General features: G+C 34.6%; 1 protein-coding gene across 2 annotated transcripts; it reads right to left on the bottom strand.

Moving 5' to 3' along the window:
- Window positions 1–1,689: 1,689 nt before the first annotated feature.
- Window positions 1,690–27,239, bottom strand: LOC145691738 (uncharacterized). 2 transcript variants are annotated; one of them, XM_081767069.1, is made up of 3 exons: window positions 27,013–27,239; window positions 10,634–10,842; window positions 1,690–1,839 (listed from the first exon to the last, which is right to left on the bottom strand). In XM_081767069.1, the coding sequence occupies exons 1-3, from the start codon at window positions 27,066–27,068 to the stop codon at window positions 1,706–1,708; spliced, it is 399 nt and encodes a 132-aa protein (XP_081623195.1). In that variant the 5' UTR covers window positions 27,069–27,239; the 3' UTR covers window positions 1,690–1,705. The 2 variants fall into 2 exon arrangements, with proteins under 2 accessions (XP_081623195.1, XP_081623196.1); XM_081767070.1 differs by lacking the exon at window positions 27,013–27,239 and adding an exon at window positions 20,056–20,104.

The raw sequence follows: 27,239 nt of genomic DNA, 5'->3' as shown, positions 1-27,239 counted from the left end.
AAAATGTATATAGAAATATGTCCTAGAAAAGTGAAAAATATGTTTTCAGATTGGAAAATGTGGAAGATATGTCAAAATATGTCCTATCAACTTTGCTTATTTCAGCCGGTTTTTGCCTGATACGTGAAGATCTCACCCCATTATCCGATTTCCATTTAAAATAAATATACGTTATAACATAAACTCCTGGGCTTTAGTGATAACCTATTACAAACTAATAAGTAGAGGAAAGATATTTCAAACATATTTAATGTTTTATCTGTGTGATAGACTATTGTAATCGCTAGTGAAGACAATTGAAGATCTGCGTTTTTTGTTTATATCTTGCATCTTGTATTCATTGTTTCATTTTTCTCATTGTTATACCGTTCATTACTCACTTGTTTACCCAGGTATCTCGTGTTCATAACATATTTTCTTTTTTTATTATACTACTATTACAAGTTTTAGATTAATATTTCCTTTTGTAACAATAAGGAAATGTAGTAAGTTGCATTATAATATATTTAGAGATGCTTTTCCGACAACGTTTAAAAACAATATAAACATTGTCTCGAAAATGTTGAAAATATTAACTGGTGCCTGGAACTTTGTCGAGAGCGGATTGTAAAGGAAACTGAATGTTCATATTTTATAACGAAAACATACTCCCCTATACTTTGCTAATACACTTAAATGATTATAAATGAAACTATTTCCGTTGGATTTTATACAAATAATGTGATTTTTTTACTTTTTATAAACCATTCTTCCTCATTAAAATGTATCTTCATAATCTGCTTCATTTACAGATCTTTGTTATGAGCACTATTTACAGTACTACATATATAATGCTTCTTTTTAAGGTTAAAATTACAACTTATGAAATGAATTATTTGAAAATATGTTTGAATTTCTTCCCGGTTTAGGTATACGGATAGCCTTCCCACATGCACTGGAAGGACCATTATTACCTTGCATATTTTTTTTTTAATCTTATTTAAGTACAGGAGACACCTATCTTCTGCTACTTATTTCCCTTGAGCATACACCTATATAGGCCTACCTGAGGAACTTGCAGGAACGTATAATTAAACTAGATATCTAAGGTACAAAGGATTCTCCATTAAACCGGTTTAATAGTTAATATATACGCTAAGACAAACATCAAGTTACTTAATAAAACAATTCAACGAGTGCATTCAAGAGTAAGGAAAAGAACAAAGTTTAACTTGTGTGTGCTCAAATGTTTCAGATCAAAAAGTTGTCTTGAACCATGGACAGATATATGTTGATGCATCGTTCTCACGAATATAACTGTACATTTGATAATCATTCACATCGGTATGAAATTTACTCATATTGATCAATATTGTCGACCAATTTGAGCTCATTTTTACAATTGCACTAAAGATGTTTGTCGTCCTATCTCGCCCAATCTGTAAAAACGATAGGGGCCATTCCATTTTTCCATTTTCCCTATATCGACATAAATATCTTTGTTACGGGCATATTTAGGGCATCAAGTGTTCTTAAAGTATGCAACATGTAAACAAAATAGTTACTTTTTTGTTACGTTATTCAGGGGCTTGTCATGCAAATCAATCAAGAAAATATATATTTGACAATACGTCTCTGTTTCAGGTAATAAATTGTCATTGTAAGATATATCTTTAAATTTAGAATGAAAATGCATAATCGGTTTAAGAGAATTGATTTATTATACTCATTTTTCATCTAATTCTTCAGTACATTTTACCTTCGTACATGATTCAATCTTCCGGTCTTCACAGAAGCAAACGTTACAGGTGTCAGGTCTGCAGGGAGATGCTGTACAAGGATCTTCACAAAGTGGAAAACCTGAAATGGATACAAAAAATAATAAAATATTAATTAGGTTTAAATACATTTTTAATATAAGTATATTTAGTAGGTATCTATATTAATGATTGAGTGTTATTATTTAGTTCAAATATCTAACAGATTGTATAGAACACGTATTATACAAATCCAAAGTATGGTGAAGCAATGTCATATAAACATCCTTACATTTAGGTAGAGATCTATTCCTGAAAAATTTGTCCATCCTTTTTGCATAGATAATACTGGTTACTGGTTAAATAGATTACTTTCTCAGAATTAATGACTGACAAATTTTTGATAACTCATGTGCATTTATGGTGCAATTTTACTTGATAAGCGTATGAAAGAAGACAATATCTTCTTAAGAGTATCTTATACCTCTTCGCTTAGGTTTCTAACTCGCCATTTAATAACACGTAAATTTTGATATGGTAATTTCTAACAAAGTATTGCAGGTAATGTCTTTAAATTTTTAATAGAAAAACACAAGAGCTCTACTAATCCATCCACCGTCTCCAACTTTCGTTACATGAGTTAGATTAATTTGCAATATGTTCTTCAGTAAGTTTCGTAACAGAGAATAAAAACTATGCTGCAAAGGGTTAGACAGGGATTGCTGACCATATGTTTGTTTGTTAGCGGCTTTAAACGGGCGATCTTACCAGTAAAATCATGTTGTAATGTTAAATTGTCAGTGATTAGAATGGTCTGGACTGGGAGAACTCAAAACCATTTATTTCTATCTTTGACGGGTTGTTTGTTTCTTCCACCCTCTACAGCCACAAGAAGAAAACTTGTTTGGGTAAGCATTTTGAATTAGTAACGAAAAGCAAGAAGCAAAGATCAGAATGACACCACGGACGGATTAAAGGGAGGTGCAGTCACTCCTTCCGAGAACATTTCAATACTTTTAATAATCGGACTAAAAAACGAAAAATTGCGTAATTTAGTAAGGAAAGTTTGTTAAAGTATACAAATCAATAGGCGTTCCAAGTGACACAGCATTGTACTCCCTCCCCTCCCCTCCCAAGCTTCCTTCTGAAGAAGTTCTCTTTTGTTTCCCTGTTTGATATTAGCCTTTACACTTACACTTTCACTTTCACTATCCAGTATTCATCTTGACCATCCCATCTGCACAGCAAGGCGAGTAAGGTTTACGAGTACTCCCTGCCCCCTTTCATTTAAATGTTAATTATAATGAAATTTATCGAAATCAGTTAATCTCAACGAAGTTATTGGTACTAAAGGAAAGAAAGGCTTATACATATTCATTATTGCAATCTTGTCGCCTATGATAGCGACGTAATATCTACGAATACATGAAAAGTTAGTTTGAAGCTTTATGTATTTTTTCTGTAAATAAATGCGAATTTCATAATTATTGCATTGTCAAAAGTGAGTACCAAATCGTTTTAGGCTCGTTGTTCTTTACGAGGTTCCTAAAGATGTACGATTCTGCGCAGTCGCTCACCCCTTGAGATGCCTTTGCACCCGCACACATTCCTTCATCGTCAAGAAAATCTCCTCCCCTTCCGCTTCGTCAATAATGGTGAATTTGTTCCTCGAGTATTTGCTTATTATTGTAAGAGAAGTTCAAATCAGAATACTAAAATTTGTTTGTTCTCCTGGGTAATATGAGTAATCCGAATTAAGAAAGAAACGCGTAGTTGAGAAACGTGATATAAATTTGAAACGACGTTTCTACATAATGTTTATTTTACAAATGATAACATTTTACAAATATTTCGAGGAATCTGAAATCAGTTAATCAAAAATTTATAAGTATATGTGGCTTGAAAATTACTACCATTTATATCAATATTGAATTAGACCAATTTGTAAAACGATAACCATAGTTGGAAATAGTATGTATATATTTTTATAGGAGGAAACCTGTAACGAATCCTAGGTGATAATAATAACAACAATAATAATAATAATAATAATAATAATAATAATAATAATAATAATAATAATAAGAAGAAGAAGAAGAAGAAGAAGAAGAATTTTCCTCCCCTCAACCATAGGTTGATGGCAAACATGGAAATGTTAAAACTTTTCTCTCCCTAGGGAGAGCTGTTTTATAATTTGATAACGTCTCTTGCATCCAGATTCTATCTTTGGTGGGGCCACGGTGGCTCAGTGGTAGAGATTTCACCTCTAGTCATGGGGTCCTGGAATCGATCTCAGCTGGCACCAAGTCAACTTTATGGAAGATAAACAGTGTGTGTGGAGATTTTCTCGGCGTTCTCCCGTTTCCTTTCATTTTCTGCATTCCATCATTTCCTTCATTTCTCAACATCACGAACTCCTTTAACTTAGCCGGCATAATCGTCGGATGTAAACCTCAAAGTTTTTTCTATCATTGGTCTTCCTCTTCCTGGTTTTTCTCATGCTTTCTCTCTATCAACATAGTGATCCAATAGGAGTGCCGCATAAGATAACTAAACATGTGTTTCTTCTTTTTTCTATAATCTTCATGATCTGTCGTCCGTAATAACTTCCCTTACTATGTCTGCATTCGTTTCCCTTATTATTATTATTATTATTATTATTATTATTATTATTATTATTATTATTATTATTATTATTATTATTATTATTAATCTTTCTACGCGTACATCTCGCTTTTGTAGCAAGATTTTAAACTTTCGTTCTTGATTATAAAAATACATTATACATTATAAAAGTCTATACAAAGAAATGTATACTTCTTATAAATAGCATACACACATCCTACCATTGTAAAAATAGTACACATCTTACAAAAAAGAAATTATCAACGAAGTACGTTACTACTGTCACAGAACATTTGTACTGTGTATACATTGATATTAGTTATATAGACGGTCATGTCTTTTAATCACCTGGCTCCGCAGATTGTCTCACCACGATAGGCATACGCCAATAATTTGAGTATTATATCAGGGAATCAAACCTAGAACCACGCTAACAGGAGTGGAACGCTCTATCCACTAAATTATAGAACCTCTTTGAATGACCATATGTTTAAAATTCAAATGATCCTACAAAAAGCAATAATTAACGAAATATTTAACTACATTTCTAACACTAATTACACTTATACTGTGCATGTATTTATTTTAATTAAGTGATGGAAACAAGTAGAATGACTATAGGTCTGAAATTGTAAAGATCTTACTCAAAGCATTTTTGTCAACGAAATTCATTACTATTGCCAAACGACATTTATACTCTATGTACACATTTATATTAATTGCATTATAGAAAGGAGTAGAAAGATTATATGCATGAAGTTAACTCATCCAATACGCAATTACTAATAAAATATCTTAACATTGTACACTGATTACATGTACAGTACACTTTGTATATTACTAATACACTAATACTGAAAACTGAATAAAAATATTGTATGTATAAAATATAAAATTGATCCCTCAAAACCAATTTTTGCGAGTTCTAATACCATCTTTTAAGGAGATTACTTTTAGTTTTGTTACAGAGTAGAGAATCTTATACGAGAAGAATATATCATGATAAAGTGACATTTAACATCTGTTAATCCAAATAATTACTGCTCTTGTCTGTCTTCGAGTTTATTTTTGTTTCTCCATTCTAACACTGAGATTCAAGGACAGGAAGTGACCGTTCCAACCAAGAATCAACAATTTCCGGGATTATACCTGCTATTTCTATAGAGACAGCCCACAAAAGACCGAAGCTGTCCAAACCAAGTTTTTGAAAAAGAAATAAAGAAAGGAAGGAAATTAGAAGGAAATTAAGAGAGCGAACATTGTTTTTCTAGCCAGGAGCGCTCATAAATAACTAACTCATGTGGCGAAGACTAGTAGGGGTTCAGAAGGTTCGCAATTTCTGGAAAAAGATGTATCCATATACTGTACGTTGCCAAGAGTAAACGGAAATATATTTTGTAATTAATTTAAATTGATCAGAGCGTTAAAAAAATAGAACTCTCAGTTATTGTTGTTGAAAAATATCAGAAAAATTTGGGTTGGTACGAACGATATCTTGTTAAATATCCACATAGAAATATCTACGTGTTATCTTATTGGGATTCTGAAACACTTGCAAGTGGATAGACATTCCATTAATATTGTAATTCTTACACTTGTTTATTATGGTCGTTTGAGATCTACACTACTAGTTTTCTTTTTTTAAAGCTCAGAAGATCACTTGAACACAAGCATATAATTTTAGTCTTATTTTTGCCAATCTGATTTGTTTTTGTTAAAAGAAATCACTTGTCAAACACTTTCTTTTACTTGAAATAATCGTGCAAATTACATTCACGTAACATCAGATGAATACAACATGGTATTATTTGATATCATGATTTCAATATTGCTTCAAATTTCCCCCAGTTTCAAATGTCATGCATCTCAGCTTATGTATGCAAATAACAAAATATAGACTCTAGTATCTCTCGGCTAATAAATGATCGATTTTGATTGTTGCCAGATATGTCTGTGTTTCACCTCGGCAACTTATATTATTGTACAAGTATTTATCGATAAACTAAAGGCCCTAATCTTCAGTGTATAACCCAGTATATAATCCTGTCATTTTGAAAATAGTTTTTACACTAGTGTAAAAATCCCTTATCCATATGTATCCAATAGATGATGGTTATTGTTTCGTATATTATATTGTTGTTATGCCTATATATATCATTAATCGGGTTATATTGACTCAAGAAACACTACCACTATCAATTGATTTTCTTTTACCAATTGGCCTTCCACGGTGTTGTAAGTTATTATATTTACAATCAAGGGCTCGGGGCAACAAGTAGACAAGCCACACTTTTGTGAAAATCCTTTTATTTGTTTAAATGGTGTATTGTAAGTATATCTACATTTTTAAAAATATATTTCGTCAGATTCCGACACGATGGCAGCATTATCGTGACAGTCACGTTGTTGCCCAAAAGGTTTTTATTTCTTTTTTGATAAAAACAATGACATGCCACAGAGAAAGATGGCCTCCTGCAGCTGGGATAATGCTGCAAGCAGAAGAAAATTGTTCAATTATGATGATTTGGAGAGCAAAAGTAGTGGAGATTTGAGCGTGTTTGATGACATAACTGATCAAGACTCAGATTACAAACCGTCAGCAGACAATGCGTCAGCATCGAGCCAGGTAATTAAATCATATTATAAATTGTGGCATGTCATAGTATTATATCAAAACTTTTTGAGTTTTATTTTGCTTTCGGCTTATATTATAATGTTGCTATGATAGCTACAGAGATCAATGACGTGTTCATTTTCTTTTAAGTTTACTGGGCTAGTGAATGATTTGGTTAAGAAAAGTGGAATGTCTGAAGTAAAGAAAAAATTTCTTCTACTCATAACTCCTTGTACTTCTAAATACTCGCATTAAACAATTAAAAAATGCAAATCACGTGGCAAAGTTTTTCTTTACTCTAGGCACTCCTCTTTAATCAGGAAGTGGTACTAGTGTTCTGATTAATAATTACTCAAGATGACGTTCGCCTGCTGCATGATACGAATGAAACATTATTTAAAGCCTTCAATACAGCCCCCACTTTGTCATTTATTTGGAAACAGAATTATCACAGGTCGGAACATGTTTATCTTGTCACTATGATTCTTGTTAAGGGATTCTTGTAAATGCAACAGAGTAAATTCCATTTTTTCGCATCAGAAGTAGGGGAAAGAAGCCATAACATAAAATGTGTATATGCCTAATTAGTATACTATACAAAGATAAGGAGTGTGTACTTAGCAGCCTTGATCCAAAAATAAGAGTTCTTGGTCTCTAGCCGAGTTCTTGGTCCCCCATGTTCTTGCAAAAAATTATGCAGATCTAAACTGTCAGGTAAAGAGGTAGACATTTTTAATGGATTTTGGGATCTTGGTTCCTATGAGATACAAAATGCTTACTTATTTGGATGCATTAAAGTAAACCCTAAGAAGAGATCATATCCTTAAAAAAACACATTTCTTCACGAAAATTTACAGCCGAATACACAGTTAAAGTAAGTGGTGAGGAAATCAAAATTTGCAAAAGTGAGGTTTTGAGTGTTCATGGATTGCATAATTCAAAAGGAAGAATAAATTCTATTGTTTCTTAAGTTCCAAGTGGAGTTACAACACCCAAAGCGGATAGCAGAGGCAAGCATAAGAACAGGCCAAACAGAATAGACGAAAATCGACTTCAGTCTGTTAGGGATCACATAAACAGCATACCAAAGTACCAAAGCCATTACAGCAGATCGAATAATCAGGAAAAATTATTTTTTGACTGTGATTTATCAGTTTCCCGGTTGTACGAAGATTTTTACTTACCATGGTGCGCGGAAAAGGGCATTCAGAATCCAGTCAGTCAAGATGCATATCGTAGAATTTTTTTTGCACCGAATATAATATTAGTTTTAAATTGCCTAAGTCAGATACTTACAAAGTATGTGATATGTCGAGGTCAAAATTGCTGCTTTAAGATCAGAATGCAAAGAAGATGAAGTAAAAACTATCAAAAATGATCTGAAGTTGCACCAGAGGCGAGCTGAAGCCATGCACTACATTCTAGAAAGGGAAACTCTGAGCAAAGATAATAAGAAACTCGTGATTAGCATGGACTTGCAACAGGCCTTACCAGTCCCTAAACTCACTGCCAGTATTGCCTTTTACTATCGGAAACTTTGGCTATTATATTTCAATATTTATGATTGTACGAACGGAAAAGGTTACATGTTCGTGTGGAGCGAAGAAATGTGCAGTACTCTCATAAAATTTATAGCCACGAAGCCCGAAGTGGAGAAGCTTGTTCTTTTCAGTGATAATTGTCCAGGCCAGAATATGAACTGGACTATGATGGCTCTTTAGTTCCATCTTATTAGGGAGAGACACTTCAAGCAAATAACTCGTTACTTTCTAATATCAGGACACACCATTCTACCATCTGATAGAGATTTTGCTCTTATTGAGAACTTTCTGCGGAAACATCAGCAAATTTATAATCCTAGTATGTGGATGGACATCATTTCCAAAGTTAATAATAAGAATCCTTTTCACGTAACACGAATGACTCAACAGGACATATTAAATGTTGAAGCATTATTACAAAATGTGGAGAAGACAAAGAAAACGAAGTGTAGACGCCCAGTTGATTTCTCAGCAGCAGTTGCATTCAAATTTAATGCTGATTATCATTGCAGCTTTTTCATCAAGCAGCTGTTAACGAAGAGTACAAAGAGGTGTAATTCCTCAGAGTTGGTCGACTACTTTCAATTTCATTGGATAAACTGAAACCAAAATAAAATGCGCCACTAAGGATAAATAAGAAGAAACTTGAATATGTAAAAAGTCTTTTACCATTCATTCCTCCCATCTAAAACACCTACTTCCAAACGCTTATGCCAAATGATGATGATTATGAGAGCAATGTGGAACTTATTTAATATCTATAGGGCATGCAAAATTGAGTTTGTCTCTAATGTCATACAAACATGAAAAAAGTAAATTTAACTATAAGTGTAAAAAGAAAAAAACAATGTCTAATACTTTGTTTTGACTGCATATAGTTACTTCAATGTTTGGTTTTAGTGTTACAAAACTGCCCAAATAAACATTTTTCGTCCAGAAAAAAAATGGTTTTGAAAATTTATTTCATGAAGCATGTCATAGTCTTGCCCCAAAACTTTCATTTCATGTGTTATCTCTAAGCAAGAAAGTGACAAGCCACAAATGTTAACATTTTCTGCCCCAAAATAGCGATTTTTACAAAAATTTATTAGTAAATCAGACTTTAACTTGCAGTAACGTATTCATGATATATTGATGCATAAAGTAACAAATAGTGGCACATATATAATCAATAACAAGAATTATGGAGTTTTTTAAAACTTAAAAATCGCTGTACTGTAAAATTTGTATATTGTGGCTTGTCCACTTGTTGCCCCAAGCCCTTGAATTTTTCTAGTGCCAGCTAGTAAAAAGTTCATTTATACTACTGTAAAATACGTACTGATTATAATTGTATATACTGGCAGTGTGCATTTTCTTTGGCTAACAACTTCACCATTTAGCATATACTCATATAACTTAGAAACTTAGACATGCAGTTAATTTATTTCTGTTTAATTTGCTTTGTTTTCTACCTTTACCAAAACTTTTGGAATATACTCTAAGAAAAATAAACATTGCAACTTTTAAAAATTGCAAACTCAAGAATACCGTCGATAATCAGTCCTAAAACACAAAGCTTGTTAAGGCTATGGAATGCGATATTCCAGGTTTTATTTTCAATGATATAACGTATAAGTAAGATTAGTACTTCTTTATACATTGGGAAGGGTATTAATTAAAAATGAAAACTTGTCCAGCTAAACAACATTTCATTTTTCAAAGTTTAATGTTAGTTCATCTGACAGTAAATTACCAACCAAATCTCTAATGCTCGTAAGTATCTTGAGACTTGAAATTAAATATATGTCCAGAATTGTGCCAAAACCTTTTCTTTCTTATCTATTATGGCACCTTATTTATACTTCGAAGATCAACAAAGAGAGATGAATTTTTTTCTTTAGGGTCTTTAAAATACAAGTTTGTAAACGTATTTCTGAGTATCGTGATTATTCATCATTATGCTTCATATACCGTTAAGAGTTAGGAGAATACAATTTGTGACTATAAAGATGTTTTTATTAGTACACTACTTTATATAAAATAAACAACTCAGATTAGTGAAACTCAAAATATAATTAATAATACATGTACAACTCTAATGGTTCTAAATCTAAAAGAAAACTATACAATCTTACTTATCGAATCCGGATTTGATACTGGCTTTACTATTATACCCCTTGCGCTTTCACTACCAGTGCGACCAGGCACAATATCTTTTTTAATCCTTCCGATCACATATTTTACTTTCTTCTCTAGGTCCCTCGTTTTTGGCGGTTCCAAGGACGATGTAATTAAAATTAGAGTTGTACAGAATATGAGCGTCACTTCGCTCACGTGTGTCATTCTGAAATAGAAAGAAACGTTTGATTGACGAGATTCTTTTTGTTTTACGTTACGTTAGGTCACGTTATCCCAAATTTAAACTAACGAAAAAGAATATTACTAGTTTTCCTCCGAACAAACGCATATTCTACATTCACATGTAGCCTGCTCGACTACGAGCGTGTTGACAGAATTTTAAACTATACATACTAAATAATGTTTCTCTCACGGTAAATTGTACTAAAAGGAAATGTACTAACTAGGGAAGTACATGAAGTGGTATGCGGGGATCTGCATGTGTTATATATCGTTGGAAAGGCCGCACATGTGAAATATCTCGCTTCAATGCGGACTGTAGGGAGCGTGGCGGTCCTTGAAAGATCAGAACAAGGCTTGCTCCGAAACACCAGAAAACGTGGATAAAATAAGAAGCTATGACGTAATTGTTTTGAGACGTGGTATATATAGGTTTGGAAGGAGGCTGAATGCGAATGTGATATCAAATGTTTACAAATCAAAATGGCGGATCAAACAGGACGGACACAAATACAAAGAAACATGCTATGAACCTTAAATCAGGTAGGTATATGGAGATATTCGACATGGCTGTGTATGAATCGGATGCTAAAATGTAAAATTCAATATGGCAGACAAAACGTAAAACACTGTTGGAACTGAAAGCCGGTAGGTAGGGGTTTTCGTGGTCGCTGAATACGAATTCAATGTTAAAAGTGCAAAGTGCAATAAGACGCATCTAATACGGTGGACAAAAGGTGCAAAGCTACATAATGGACGTATGAGTATCAAGGCGAGCCTGGGCTCCGTCTCGATCTCCTCTCGATTTGGATCGCTCTCGAAATTACTCTCTGTATCAGTACCATCCCTACTACGGAGAGTGGACATTTATCATACATATTGCGCACAAGTGTACACGACATAATGTGAAACCGGAAAGACAGTTATGGAAGTATAATGATACCCTAACGCTTACTTTCCACTGCCATTGTTCGAATCTTCAGATAGTATATGAAAATAAGTGCAACATGCAATACAGAGGCCATTCAAGCGAGATATTATAGATGTGAAGATTAGTCGATGCAGTTTTTCACGGATTTATGACACATGCTGATCCCTGCGCATCTCTTCGGTGGCGGGGAAGGAAGTTGGTAGTGAAATAATTATTGTCTATGATTATCTGTTCATATCATAAAACTTTCATGCGCACTACAAAGACTGCTCTGCATTCTGTACCTCAATGTTGTCATGATTGTATATAGTAAAACACGTTCCATTTATTGTAAAACATCATCTACGTGCCCACTTATGCACTATAGGTATTTTTCTACTACATGTGTAAGAATAACATATGTCCGTTCTGTACATATCTTTTGTGCGTTTTGCGTCCGCCACATTCGATCCGTCATATTGCATTTTGTATGTTTAACATTGAATTCGTATTCAGCGACCACGAAAACCTCTATGTACCTGCTTTCAGTTCCATAGCAGTATTTTATATTTTGACCGCCATCTTGTATCCGCCGTTTTGAATTTTACACTTTTAGCATCCGATTCATACACAGCCATGCCGAATATTTCCATATACCTGATTTGAGATTCATAGCATGTTTTGTTTGTAATTTGTGTCCGCCATGTTGGATCCGCCATTTTGATTTGTAAACACTTAGTGTCAGATTCGCATTCAGCTACCTTTCAAACCTATATATACGACATCTCAAAACAATTACGTCATAGCTCTTTATTTTATCGTCATTTTCTGTTGTTTCGGAGCGAGCCTTGTTCTGAACTTTAAATGGCTGCCACGCCCCCTACAGACCGCATTCAAGCGAGGTATTTCACATGTGAAGTGTACTCGGAGTAACCTTTCCAATGTTATATAACACATGCAGATCCAAGCATACCACTTCGTGTACTTCCCTAGTAAGTGTTTGAAGTGAATTCATATTTAACTTTCCTATTTCTCTTTTCTCTTCCTTTGGAGTACAAATGCATTCATAGACTCCCTCTTTACAATATCACTCAGTACATATCAATTTCAGAAGGTCATTCAATTGAATGCCTTACTCCCTAATTTCCACTTTGAGATGGCAGCTTACCTTGGTATTCTGGAAAAAGCTATTTCATGTGACGGAAGAATGCAGATATTTTTGAATATAATATAATGATATTATATTTATTGCATTTATATTTATTGTAGATCATTAAGAGTTCAATAACCAAGTGTCAAATTCTAGATATCAATTGGTGTTGAGAGAATTCAGGTACAAGTTCTACAACAGTACAAAATTGAAATTGACACTAGCTTGCCCGTAAATCTCCAATAGCCTAATAAATGCCCTGTAGAATCGTGATTTAGGCATCAGATACGTACTGTGCAGATCCGTGTTCGAATTCAGGTCGTACTTCTTTATTTCTATTATTAAACTGATTATCATTGTTAATAATTTTGTTTCCTTTTTCATATTCAGCTTGATTTTTTCTTGATGCTATAAATAAAATAAAATAAAACCAAATACCAGTTGACGTTAATTGTTTCGGCAATTCTGGGTTTTCATACAAAAAAATATTGTTATTATTGTCCACTTTTTAATGACAATTATGCGTACTCATTATGTACAATACATAATCGTCATCTTCAACCAGGAAATTCGTTGACATTAATGCAGTGCTTATGCTTTCGATCGCGTCACAATTACCGACAATGATCTCTGCAATATTAATGCAAAAATTTTCTCTGTGTTAGTGACAGTCAAAGTTTGCAACATTCTACGAAGGATAGCTAACTCCTAGACATAGTGTAGTACAGTATTTACATCGTAAACTGAAATAAAGGAATCAGTAGGACCCAAGTATTTACAGTTATGATTTCAGAGGTGAGAGCTGGAAGAATTTAACCAGTGGCTGCAAAATTGCATTCAGGGAAAATCTGTAATCGTCTTCAACAAGTTTAACACTATTCTTGCACCATGTCTTTTACACCTTGTTTAGTGAAAATCCCGTGGAGAAAATTATTTGATATCAAATCTGAATATGCTTCTGCATATGAGAAACAGATCATGCCGGATATTGTTTATCAACTTCTGTGATGTGATTGCTCTTAACTCCTGGAACGTGTCTCCACCTACAATTATAAATAAAACTCTAGTTGCTGTTACAAACACTGCTTCCGCGCTATCTACGTACCAACATAAGTAATATATATATATATATATATATATATATATATATATATATATATATATATATATATATAAAAGCTCGATAAATATATGTGTTACTTTCATAAAGATTTTATATATTTAAATTTTGTATGAAAAACTGTTTAAAAGTTGTCAGGGTTAAAGCGAGTATTTCCTGTAGCATGTGTTTTGTTTTAGATTCGTTCGAATTTGACAACGAGTTCTTCTGATTGCAATTATCAAGTCAGACCTATTTCAATCTAATACTCTGTCCGATCCCGGGTTAATTTAACTCTTTTTTTTCTTGTATGTCTCCAACGTTTCTTCTCAGCACGTGACTCCAATCTAATACCGCTTATTGATCTGGATCCGAAGTGCCAATATTTACAGTTCCTTTGCTTCTTCTTCTTAATTTCTTTATTTTTTTGGAATTTACCTTCGATTTACAGGTAAAGCTGAAAATTTGATTAGTGTGTAAGCTTCCTTGGAAATCGAATATGCCTAGAAGTCATCATTAGAACCTATTTTAGTGTATACTGTCTTCTGTGCTTGCATCGTTCTGTTACTTCCTACTAATGTTCTTACATTAACAGGCGGATTGTTTACAAAGTAACGAAAATAGTCTCCTTTCTTTTGGAACCTTAAATTTGACATTTAACAGGGAACATCGGTTACCAGTCGACTTATGGAATTATATTACTTCATGTACATATTGGACACATCAAGTTTGTCCAAACCTGTTTGATGTATGGCGTCAGTCTATGTTCTTCTAAAAAGTATCGTGTTCACAGAATGATGAGATATCTCAGTCTTTGAAAAATGTGTCTGATTAATACTTGAGTTTCATGGAATTATTCTTTCTTTTGTGACCGTATTTTCAGAATTATTTGAGAGATCCAAATTGATATCATTGTGTCAGATGATTTGAGTTACCGTTTACCTATTTTCTATTATGATATCTATTCTTGACACTTGCTATATTTTCCTATTATTTACTATCTTTTCCATGACATCTGGTTATTATGTACTATTTTTACTTTTTCCATCATTTCAAAGAGGTCAAGTTAATTTTCGCAAGAGCTCATGGTGATTAGCTTTGGATAAAATTTATTTATGTATTTATTTGGTATGAATAGAAACAAATACTGCATTCGTTGATTGTCAAATGTTATTCGAATAGTCAAGGAAATAAGGAAATCAGTTAATCTGTGACTAAGTAATTAAAAACCTAGATTTTTATGTAAATTGTATGTAGCAGAAATATATAGATTAACTCATAATATTCACTTACATGTAGCTAAATATTATTCAGGAAGATTCTGTAGAATATGCTTTTATTGTACAATTTAACTCTCATTCCATTCCAGAACGAAAAAATATCACTACTAATGAGATACTAATTACAAATTTTGCTTTGGACGTATCTTCATAATTTGTATATTATTATTTCTAAAGTACGGGACGTTATTTCTAAGGATATATCGTAATGAAATAGATTAAAAATCACTAAGTGGAAATGTTAGCTAGAAAAAAAATCATTCCTAAAATATAAAAGAAACATTTAAGTAGTACTTAATATTAGCTTAAATAATGCTAGAAAGGTATGCATTACGAAGGCATCTTACTACTTATTCTAGTTTATATACGTAACATCTAACTTTAGAATATCCTTCTCCAAATTCACCACCATACTTACGCAACGTACACTAACAAGCAACGTACAGAACAAGGCACAATCAAATCCGACTCAAACTTCGCCCAGAGAACATATAATAGAAAAGAAGAAAAAATGCTAAATTGCAGCTGCCCTCACCCAGAAACACCGGAGATATGCTCCGCAACACAACGCACCACGCGATAATATGATATAAGGTAAACGTCGCAAGATATCCGTTTATGTCGGAAACGGAAAGGATGGGCAGCACCAGAATATCAAGATATTTGATATGCTATAACACTGACTAGGCGGCCATCTTGAAAGCCGTTATCTTGGATATAGCGTAAGTTATTGAAATGAGAAGCGGAGTGTATGATATATGGTAAGGTAAAATGCAAAGGAAAACCAATGATGAAACCGCGAAAAACATGGTATGGACGGGACGAAGTGTAGAAGGCTCGGGCAAAACAAACGTGTATTCGAAGGGCAGAATAATAGGGCAAGACCCCACGATAAATGGTACGCGACAAGTAACTGCAACAGTGTCTGTGCATGAAAGTGCATCCGCCTTGACAGATTATGCCTTCCGAGGATATTGGAATTCCATTTGGTACAGTGAACATCACAATCGCAAACCGCGGTACGAGCACTCGTTTGGAGACTACATAAGCTACAAAGGACTATCTCTTAGGGAACAGCAATTCGACACCTCACACCGGAGTGTAGTACATACCATCTTGAATTGGTGATCAAAAGCACAACCTACCTGTGATTAAAGCCCACTTGTGGACACCGTTTTGTATGTTTCTTGTTCAGTTTTCTTGGTATTTGGTGTAAGCAAAGGACATTTCGGCCCACGTTTGTTTAAACAACACTATCTGAAACAAAGTGTGTACACATGAGAAAGACCAGCAATTTCTAGCTTACATTTCTTTACGAATGCTTATTTTCCTTTGCGCGGTTTGCTGCACTGTTTCGCGACGGTCTCAAATAGTCACAATATCAGGGAAAGGAAGCATTCTGCATTGACTCGATGAACTCCATGAATTCCATTCCAGGACTGGCATTTTTCATCTGTACAAACTTTGTTTCAGATAGTGTTGTTTAAACAAAAGTGGGCCGAAATGTCTCTTGTTCACTCGAAACAAGAAAATTGAACAAGAAACGTACAAAACGGTGTCCAGAAGTGGGCTTCAATCACAGGTAGGTTGTGCTTTTGATCACCAATCCAAGATGATATGTCCTACACTCCGGAGTGAGGTGCCGAATTGCTGTTCCATAAGAGATAGTCCTTTGTAGCTTATGTAGTCTCCAAACGAGTGCTCGTACCGCGGTTTGCAATTGTGATGTTCACTGTACCAAATGGAATCCCGATATCCTCGGAAGGCATAATCTGTCAAGGCGGATGCACTTTCATGCACAGACACTGTTGCAGTTACTTGTCGTGTACCATTTATCGTGGGGTCTTCCCCTATTATTTTGCCCTTCGAATACACGTTTGTTTTGCCTGAGCCTTCTACACTTCGTCCCGTCCATACCAATACACATATGTTTTTCGCGGTTTCATCATTGGTTTTCCGTTTGCATTTTACTTTACATTGATATATCATACACTCCGCTTCTCACTTCAATACCTTACGCTATATCCAAGATGGCGGCTTTCAAGATGGCCGACAAGTAAGTGTTATAGCATATCAAATATCTTGATATCCTGGTGTTGCCAATCCTTTCCGTTTCCGACATAAACGGGTATCTTGCGACGTTTACCTTATATCATATTATTGCGTGGTGCGTTATGTTGCGGAGCATATCTCCGGTGTTTCTGGGTGGGGGCAGCTCCAATTTGGTATTATTCTTCTTTTCTATTATATGTTCTCTGGGCAAATTCTGTTCCGAACGCCAGTTATTTGATAGGAAGTAGAATCTGTTATTTTAAAATTAAACAATAAAATTTCTACTGCTAGTTACAGAATCCCTACTTTTATGTTAAAAAAGGCAGCGAAAATAGTATCTTCCCCACTTGCCTGTATCATATATTCATCTTTTAAAAGTGGTACGTTCCCTACGAAATTACTATCATCAATCATAAAACCATTACACAAGAAAGGAAGCAGATATAAAGTGGAAAACTACACATGAATTTCTCTTATGTCAGTATTCTCTACAATATTTCAAAATGCTTTCTTTTCTAGGTTACACCAACATTTAAAATGTAATAATATTATTTGCTCATCTCAAAATTTTTTTTTTAAAAAAAAGAGAGAGATCAACCCAAACTGCTATTTACGATTTCGTTATGTACGTCATACATGCATGGACACAAAATACTATCTTTCGGTGTCTTCTGTGACATGACGAAAGCATCTGATTGCATGGCTCAAAAGATGTTATTAAATACGTTGTACAGATGCGGTATCAGGGGTATTCCACTATCGCAGATAGAAACCTATCTCTCGAACAGAATACAAATTGTAGAAATATGTATGTAATTTAAACCAAGACTCGAAATATATGAGTAAGCACAAATCAAAATCTGAATATATCAACGTAGGTGTTCCACAAGGATCAATTATGGGACCTATATGTTTTTTCTCTACACAAATGATCTGCCAGACCAGCTTAGAGGCACTAAAATTGTTTTGTATGCAGATCATACAAACGTCATTATAAAATCAGAACCACACAAAATCCAAAAGAAAATAGAAAACAATATGTCACAAGTATTTTCCTGGTTTGCAAATAGTAATTTATTTCTAAACTCAGACAAAACTTCCTGCTTATGCTTCCATTCTAACCACGCTAAATTGACATCATATCCAGTACTTCGAATATACGAGAAAATAACAAAGCCAACCGAAACAGTCAAGTTTCTTGGTTTCTGATAGATAATAATTTGTCCTGGTCTCAACATATTAAAAATTATGTCGTGAATTATCGTCTGTAATTTTCCTAATAAGATTACTTATTCCCATTTTAAGTAGAAATGCCGTAACAGCTTACCATGCACTGTTCCACAGCAAAATCAAATACAAAATAGCCTTTTGGGGTTTGTTCACTGAATTTAAGAAATTTTTATATTCCAAAAGAAAGTGATAAGAATAATCAATAATACTTCATATTATACTTCTTGAAGAACGCTATTCAAAGACCTAAATATTCTTCCACTTCCTTCCTTGTATATATACGAAACATTACTTCTGTCTACAAGAAAAAAGAACTGTACAAAAAGGATTCAAATAAACATGGATATAATACGAGAACGAAGTCACATCTCAAATTCTTCTTCATAACATCACTTTCTTTTCGAAAACAATTGCCTACAAAAGTGTACAACTCTTTAACTCTTTGCCTAATCAAACTAAATATCTTTCCAAACATGAAAGTTTCAAAAAGTCAGTACATACTCTGTTGTTAAATCACTGCCTTTATAGTGTGGAGGAATACTTTCAAACTGATCTAGGTTCTGCTAAGTCGTAAATGTAATTCTTGTACACATTATATTTTTTCTACTTTGTGAAAAAAGAAAATGCTTAATGGGTGAGTTATATATATCTTAATATTCCTTCCAAGGAAACCACATTTTCATGTTTTTCTATCACCTAGAAGATATTGTAAAAGTAGTTATGTTTTTTACAATAATATGAATATATATACTGAATAATATCACTGACATGTTCTATACCATATTGCAATCAGCCAGTGTAAATGGTCATTGAACGTAACAAAATTTAATTCAATAACCTTATCCATAAAATGAATGTAACCTTTCCGGAAGAGAGAAAACGCCTCCAAGATACAGGATAATGACTGCTTGATTTCGTTGATTAATCTCGTAAATTCTGGATTACTTATCCAAAAATCTTTAGTGCCAACTATATTTTACATATTGTATATACAGTTTTGTTTGTATAATAACTAATACAAATTAAGCAATATTTAAAATCCTATGTTATTGTTTAATGTACTTCATTTTCAGTGAGAATCAAATGTAGGAGTTTTTTCGCAATAGCATGAATTAACTAATTAATCATTAATCAATTAAAATAAAATTAAAGTCAATTAATAACAGGCAGTTATTGACGAGAAGACTATGAGTTATGTAAAATAATGAAACAGAAATCATAACACCAACGGCACACAGCTAACCATAATGAAGAAATCATCTATAGAAAGAAGAAAACCATTAACCTCTGGCAAATCTTTTATTTTTATAATGGAAATAGAAACCTAAACAGCTCAAAATAAGAAATTACATATACTAGATAAGCATATCCCTATATTCCAGTATAATACTTATAGAAAGTACTTATATTATGCTATGATCTTGGTCAATACACACTAGTCTAACTTGTTCTGGTTTCTACATAATTTATTAACTTACTTTAACATATATGTAATGTGAGAGTCCACTGATTCACTCAGGTCACAAATACGGAGTCAGTAATGTTTGCCTTTGTACAATAATATTTGACATTGATGACTGTTTATTTATTTATCGTTGATTTAACTGTGTATTTTCTTTATTTTTATGGGTTAAAACTCATAATAAATCCGGAGTATTTCTTCAAGATATTAACTATTTTATGAGCAATAATTTTAGTAGAAAGTTAGATAAGTTAAAGCATATACATATTTTATGATGTTTTCGTATCCTAAAAAAAATACAAATTTCTCATTGCTAACAAAATGAACACTAGGATTTTAAGCAACGAATAAAATGATTCCAGTTTTATTTAAACATTATTTAATAGCACTTGACTCAGTATACTGATTTTTTCATTATATATAAATAAAAAATAACAAATTGCACATACGTTTCTGGAATGTACGAATTATTTACTTACTTGATATAAAATCTAGCTTTTGTCTGAGTAAATAAGTAGAAACTGTGTCTAATCCACCAATTCTAATATTGTCGAGTTTAGTCTAACGAAAAGAAAACTGTAATATTTAGAAATGAATAAAAAAGAATCATACCAACAAAATGTTGGATGTAGTAAAGTGAAAGATACTGAAAGTACGACTAAGAATATTTTATACATGCATGAAAGCAGGCATGTTCTAGTTGTAACAGGAAGTGGGCCGACCACAGAGGACCCACTGGTGTCTACGTCCGTACGAGACAATGTGTATTTTTTACAAGAATTAAATAGTCATATTCAATGAAGAAACTCGTTCATCGTACACGAACATCACAAGAACACAAGAACTCTTATAACTGTAACAAAAAGTACAAGGAAACCACAAAAAGTGTAATATCATTTTATTGGGAGACTTGATCTTTCATGTTCTGAATCAATATGAATAAATATCATACTGCGCGATAGAAGGTTGGAATTTTTTTTTTAAATACATGTAATATGGTATGTAATAAACGCATTTTAAATAACATATCAGACGGTAGGATGAAAGCATTCAGTGGACCGGAGTCGGTTCCGGGGCCGGCTGTTGTACATAGCTGCATTAAGGTATGGTTCATGGGTAACAGACAAAAGTATCATAATGACACAGAGAAAGTGCATTACTGGTGATATCTTGTATCTGTTGGATGTGTGATAAATGATAAAGTAATCGTCAGTAGAGTGGTGACACTTGGGGAGTTTTTTGATCCACTTCGTATGCGCAAACTGTTGCAGTTCCGATTCCTGTTCCGACTCAAGTTCCAATACCTTTCCCGTTTCTGGAGCAGACTACGCATCAAGTAGCTTTTAACGGCTATGACTTAGTGTAGAGATTACATAAGCATGAACACCACTGGAGCACTCATGCGAAGAAACATTTCAGTTTCAATTACACACAACAGCAAGACTATGAAGATAGCAGAACGACCATGACACTGCCGGTAGTGTTTTTTTTTCAATCACTATAACATTAGGGATGTACTAGTTCTGCTTTACGAGTACTTTTTGTGATGTGAAGAAAAGACTATGACAGATTATTAGAGCAGAGATTATAAAAATAACAACAACATAAGCATAAGTCTGGTTTTTCACACAGAGACAAACACACGGTTTACGGAGAACAGACACGCGCTAAAGTGACCAACACATATGGTTTACATATAACTCAAACCCGCTCCAGTGATCAACACACACACACACACACGCAAACACTCATGGTTGCGGATGCGCAGTAAAATTACAGATCCAACTCTCACTATCAGTTCCGATTGAACACTACCAGCAGCAGCAGACTACAACATAGAAGATTATGACCACAAAATAAAAAGGGTACAACATAGGAATATAATCACATGTTCCAACTTCTATTGAACATAGTAGAAATTACATGCGATTTAGAAAGGCTGGTGTGTCTATAGCCTTCTACGAACACTGTTTTCATTTCCATAAAACACATATAATGTCTACCCATAATACTCGATTCTGGTGTGAACGTAGTAGAACTATGGTTCGCTCGCCTCTAGCAAGCGGTCTCCTTTAGCATAGCTGGCATAACATTCAAGCTTTCTTTCTGTTCCTCTCTCTCACACACACGCACACTTGGTTTATGGAACAGTTTGTAGCGCAAGCGCAAACTTTTCCGATTCCTTTTCCAGATCCGATTCCTGTTCCGGTTCCGTATACACGACACAGGAGAAGCTACAGCCGACTACGAACATAGTAGCCGCTTTAAGATTACACCAAAAGTTCTACGGCATAGCAGCAACAGACTACGCAACAAATTCCAACTCCCAGTCTAGAAGGGCTATGACCACTGACAGAAATGAAGAAGTGGAGGCATTTGGTCATATTTCCTAAATAACATACAGAGTCTGCCCCGTTATACTCATTCAGTCTTTTATGACGTAAATAATGAAGCAGAGAATGAAACACGAACACACACAAATACATGGTTTACCGAGCCCTTGGTAGCGTATGCCCAATAAAATTGCAGTTCCAGTTTAGTAGAAATAACACGCATGCCTAGAAACAGTACTCACTTGTTTTTTCCAATTCCGACTCCGGTCCCGACCCCTGTTTCAAGTACACACAACAGCAGACTACGAACATAGCAGAGCAAGTGAGTTTCTTGTGGCCTTTTACAAAGACGTTTATTAACCGTTATGAAAGACTATGACGAGACTGAGAACATACAAAGTCTAGCCTCTTTCCTCGTTCACTCTTTAGGTAGAAAATATTGAATCAGATATTAAAACATATACACACGCACACAGTTTACGAAGCACTTGATGGAGCACACGCAGTAAAATTAAAGTTCGAATTTATTACTAACCACGCACATGCACAGGAAAAGCACAGTTCCGATTCCGATTCCTGTTTCAGTTCCGGTTCCGATAGCACACAACAGCAGCAACAGCAGACTAGGAACATAGAAAAGCTAATAAAAGATAATGATCAACCTTTTAACGCCTTACATACAAAAATCTTATAAGGCTACGGTACATTTTCGCATGGACCGTATTTTCCAGCCCCGAAAGCTCGTTCTGTTTTCAAACCCCTTTTTAACAGAGGATATATTCTACCACATATGAAACATAGCAGAGGTGTATTTGTTCTCTTTATTGACAGTCAAAATTTAGGGGTCAAAGTCCTATTTGGAAACGAGTGACAGACCTGGATCCCTCAAATTTGTGCTCGGCGTATACGACATCGGTACAAATTTGGTGGTGGGACCCGAAATCTCAAAAATTGTGACCGGAAGTGCAGTTTTATGGTTTACAGTTTTATGATTATCTCTTTGCGACTCTCTTTGCGATTCCTAAGCAGCGCACCGAGTTACATAAAAAATGATTTTTCAAAATTTTCAAACTTTAGGGATCAAATTCCTTGGCAACCAGTGACAACAGCTCACTCACTCTCTCTCTCTCTCTCTCTTTCGAACACCACACTATTGGTTTACGGAGCACTTGGTGGCGCATGCACAGCTGCAATTAAGTAGAATTACACACATGCGTAATCTGTTCCGGTTCATGTTCCAGTTCCGGTACCGATTGAACTTCAAGTACCACTTCTGGTTCTATATACAAAACACAGGAGCAGCAAAAGACTAAGGACATAGAAGAACGAGTATGACATTGGAGGTGTTGTCTTTGCAGCCTCTTAAGACCACTTTTTTCAAACCGTTATAGAAGACTATGATCTATTTTTCATTCCCTAAATGACATAGTACTGGTTAACTCTGTGTATTTGGTGAGCTACTACCAGCTGGTCGAAAAAGTAATACAAAACTCTGAAGCCAGTCCTCCCGTTACGGGACAACGGTCGTAAGCCTCACGTGAAAACAATATTGCATCCGCCGTACTCCTCTTATATTGTACCTGTTCCATTTCTTGGAAACGCCAGTTCAAATACCATATTCGCGATGGAATACATGGCCTTCCAGAATACTATTGCGTTATAAAAATACTATGCCATATTGTAGATTACACACAAGAAAGGCATAACAGGAACCCCTAGAGAGGGCTGTGAATTCTTATTGAACATAGCAGAAATTACACAGACTGCAAAGGCTATAGCCTATTTCGCAAGAAATATTCCTCTAGAAACGTTGTGACGTTGGCGGCTGCGTTTTATTAATAGTTGTAAAAGACTTTGACCATAAATAACATTCAATAACTAGCCATATTACTCATTTATGGTGTAAAAAAGACTATGCCACACTTATTTATTAAAAATAACAGCATTATAAGTGCAGTTATTCAGCTTACACACACACACATATATATGGTTTACAGAGCAGTTAGTGTCATGTGTACAGTTTCTATTCATGTGCCAGTTCCGGTTTCGATTGAACACAGGAGCAGACTACGCAACGAATTGCTTTTTACGACAACTTTTTTCATCCTCTAAAACCCATACAGTGTCTACCCGTATTGGTGTGAAAAAATACTATGGCATCATAGTAGAGGGGAGATAAAAAATAACAGCTGCAATGTCTCAGTGGTAACAGGCTCAGTGGCTACGTCCTCAGCTTGCGTGTGCTAGATAAACCAACCTTATTTAGCTCATTTGGCATAAGTGTGGGACGTAAAACTTTAAACTTGCATTTTAGCCGACAAACAGGCATATGGTATACGTGGTAGTTCTTGAAGTATGTTCAGTTCCAAATCCGGTTCCAGTGCAAGTTCCGGTTCCAATTACACAGGGCCAGACTATTGATATATTTAACACAAAAAAATATAAAAGAAAAATAAAAAAGTTTAATAATACTGTATTTTTACCCTACGTAGCAAAGTAAAGCTAATAAAGGAGAATGACTTGTTTGTACACCTTTGACCCAGGGCCGGATTTCCCAATAGGCCCGGTAGGCCTGGGCCTATGGGCGCAAGCTCCCAGGGGGTGCACGGCAGAGAGAAAATAAATATCTAGACATAAAAATAAATTGCCATAACTTAATTGATTTTTTGAATTGATTTTTAAAAAATCAGGCTAATAAAGCATTCTGATTTTGAAGTTCATTGGAACAAATAATTGTTGGTAAAGTATGCATCAACTTCGTTACAACATTGATCTCAAACACGGGAGAACTGGCTGTTTTGTTTTTACTTATTTACTTATTTCTTACTACAGTTTTTTTATTTGTTTGTCCAAATGGCTAAATTAAACAAAACCAAAGTTATTAACCAATCTTTTGTTAATACATTAACGGTATTTTGTTAAGCACAGAACCAAGTAAATAGAGTCCTGATATAATTATTTAATAGAGGTTTTTAGGAAAGTTATTTTAACCAGACTAGGGGGCGGTAAAATTATTGGGCCTAGGGGCGCTTAACTGCAAAATCCGGCCCTGCTTTGACATCTAAGTAACATAGCAGAAATTACAACATTTTAAGCCTTAATATGTAGAGATTTTTATAAGGCTATGGCATATTTTTGAAATTCCTATTTAACATACCAGAAATTACACAGCCGTGGCAGCAAGATTTTTCTGAGTTACAGGCGAGTTTTCTGGTACAACAGAATTGTAACTTGTGCTGTGGTTGTAGATTTTTTTTTTTTTTTTTTTATTCTGCATGTAAAGATATAGGACTCTAATAATTTCGATTTAATTACTTTTGTGGAGCTCAAGAAGATGATATGACTTATGTGTAGTTTTTGAGGTGTTGCGCGGGAAATGTACTGAAGAATACCTTCATTCAGCAGTTTAAGACTACGTATTTAGAGATTACTGCAGCGTCCCTGACGACGTACAGGGTGGGTACAAAGTTCCTTCCAATAGACCACTGCATGTGAATTGGGTGGCACAGTAGCTCAGTGATAGAGCCTTTGTCGTTGTTGCGTGGGATCCTTCGTTTGATTCTTTACCAAGTAAGTTTGTGGGAGACAACATTTTGTCCTCCCGTTTCCTCCCACTCTCTCATTCCACCAATTCTTTCATTATCCTTTAGCCTAAAAGGCATAATCCTGAGTCGTTAAATTGAAAAATTAAATTTAGGTGTCAGAATTCAAATATTATATGTAGTTAATGCTGCTACGAATGTGTTATTTTGGTTCAAAAAATAATAACAGACTCCCTGTTTTTCCTACACCTATATATTTACTACAATAGAAGAAAACCATCCCGTGTGTTTTGTTCACTGTTCGCGGCATGGTGCATTGGGAACTACTACCAGCTGGTTAAAGCAGTAATACAAAACTTTAGGGCCACTCTTCCTGTTACGGGATAACGCTAAGCTACATGTGGAAACAATTTTGTATCCATCATACTCCCTGGATATTGAACCTGAACCAGTCCGTGGAAACGACAGTTCAAATACTTTGTTCACGATCACAAATATTTGATTGCATATAACTCGAGATCCCTATATTTTGTGAATCGTTCCACATATTTAAAATGTAATTTTAGTTTAATATTAGACCATCACGTAGATTATGTACAAAAATGAGACAGCTCGCTGCCAAAATGGAACTTCAAAATTATTTAGTCGTGCCTCATTACGAAACCGGCAAATTGACAACTGGAGCTCTAATATTTTCTTTACAGGTAGCGCTAGCAAGGTGAACCAAGTCGGAGGAACCGGAACAGGAATCGAAACGAGTCACAACTGAGTTCCGATTGTTCTGAGTTTGACGCGCAACACTCTTACACCTTAGGCATTCGGAAAGCAAAGAAGAAATGACAGTGGACTTTTACAAAGCTTAATGACGCCGTCATTAGAAACGTAATGTTAATATATAAAAATTTCGAGAAACGCTTGCGGGGTAATTGCTACAGTACTGTAGGAGAAGATAGACGAGTAATTGCTTACGTGACTGACTGTAAATTACATATGCAATTTTTAAACTTAAATGTCTTAGTTAAAAAGTGGGAATTACAAAAGCTTACTGGAAAAAAAAGGCATGGAACAATTGTTTATTGCGTTGGCCCATGTACTTACAGAAATTCCTGGTGCGCGTGCGTTGCCAACCTCTGAACTGAAAATAATTCGGTCATACGCACTCCAAATATTAAGAAAGAATGTCATTAACGTATAAACAGTGCGCGAGTCAAAAACGTGAAGAACTTTGTGCCCGCCCTACTGCTAGCAGGAGAAAATGTACGTTAGAAAATAGTGTATTTTTGTAACGAATTTCCATTTCCCGTAACTCTGGAGATTTTGTCTAC

This window comes from Thermobia domestica, chromosome 8, assembly GCF_964235325.1.
Source record: "Thermobia domestica chromosome 8, izTheDome1.hap1.1, whole genome shotgun sequence".
NCBI classification, from domain to species: domain Eukaryota; kingdom Metazoa; phylum Arthropoda; class Insecta; order Zygentoma; family Lepismatidae; genus Thermobia; species Thermobia domestica.
This window is presented reverse-complemented; position numbering and strand designations above follow the sequence as displayed.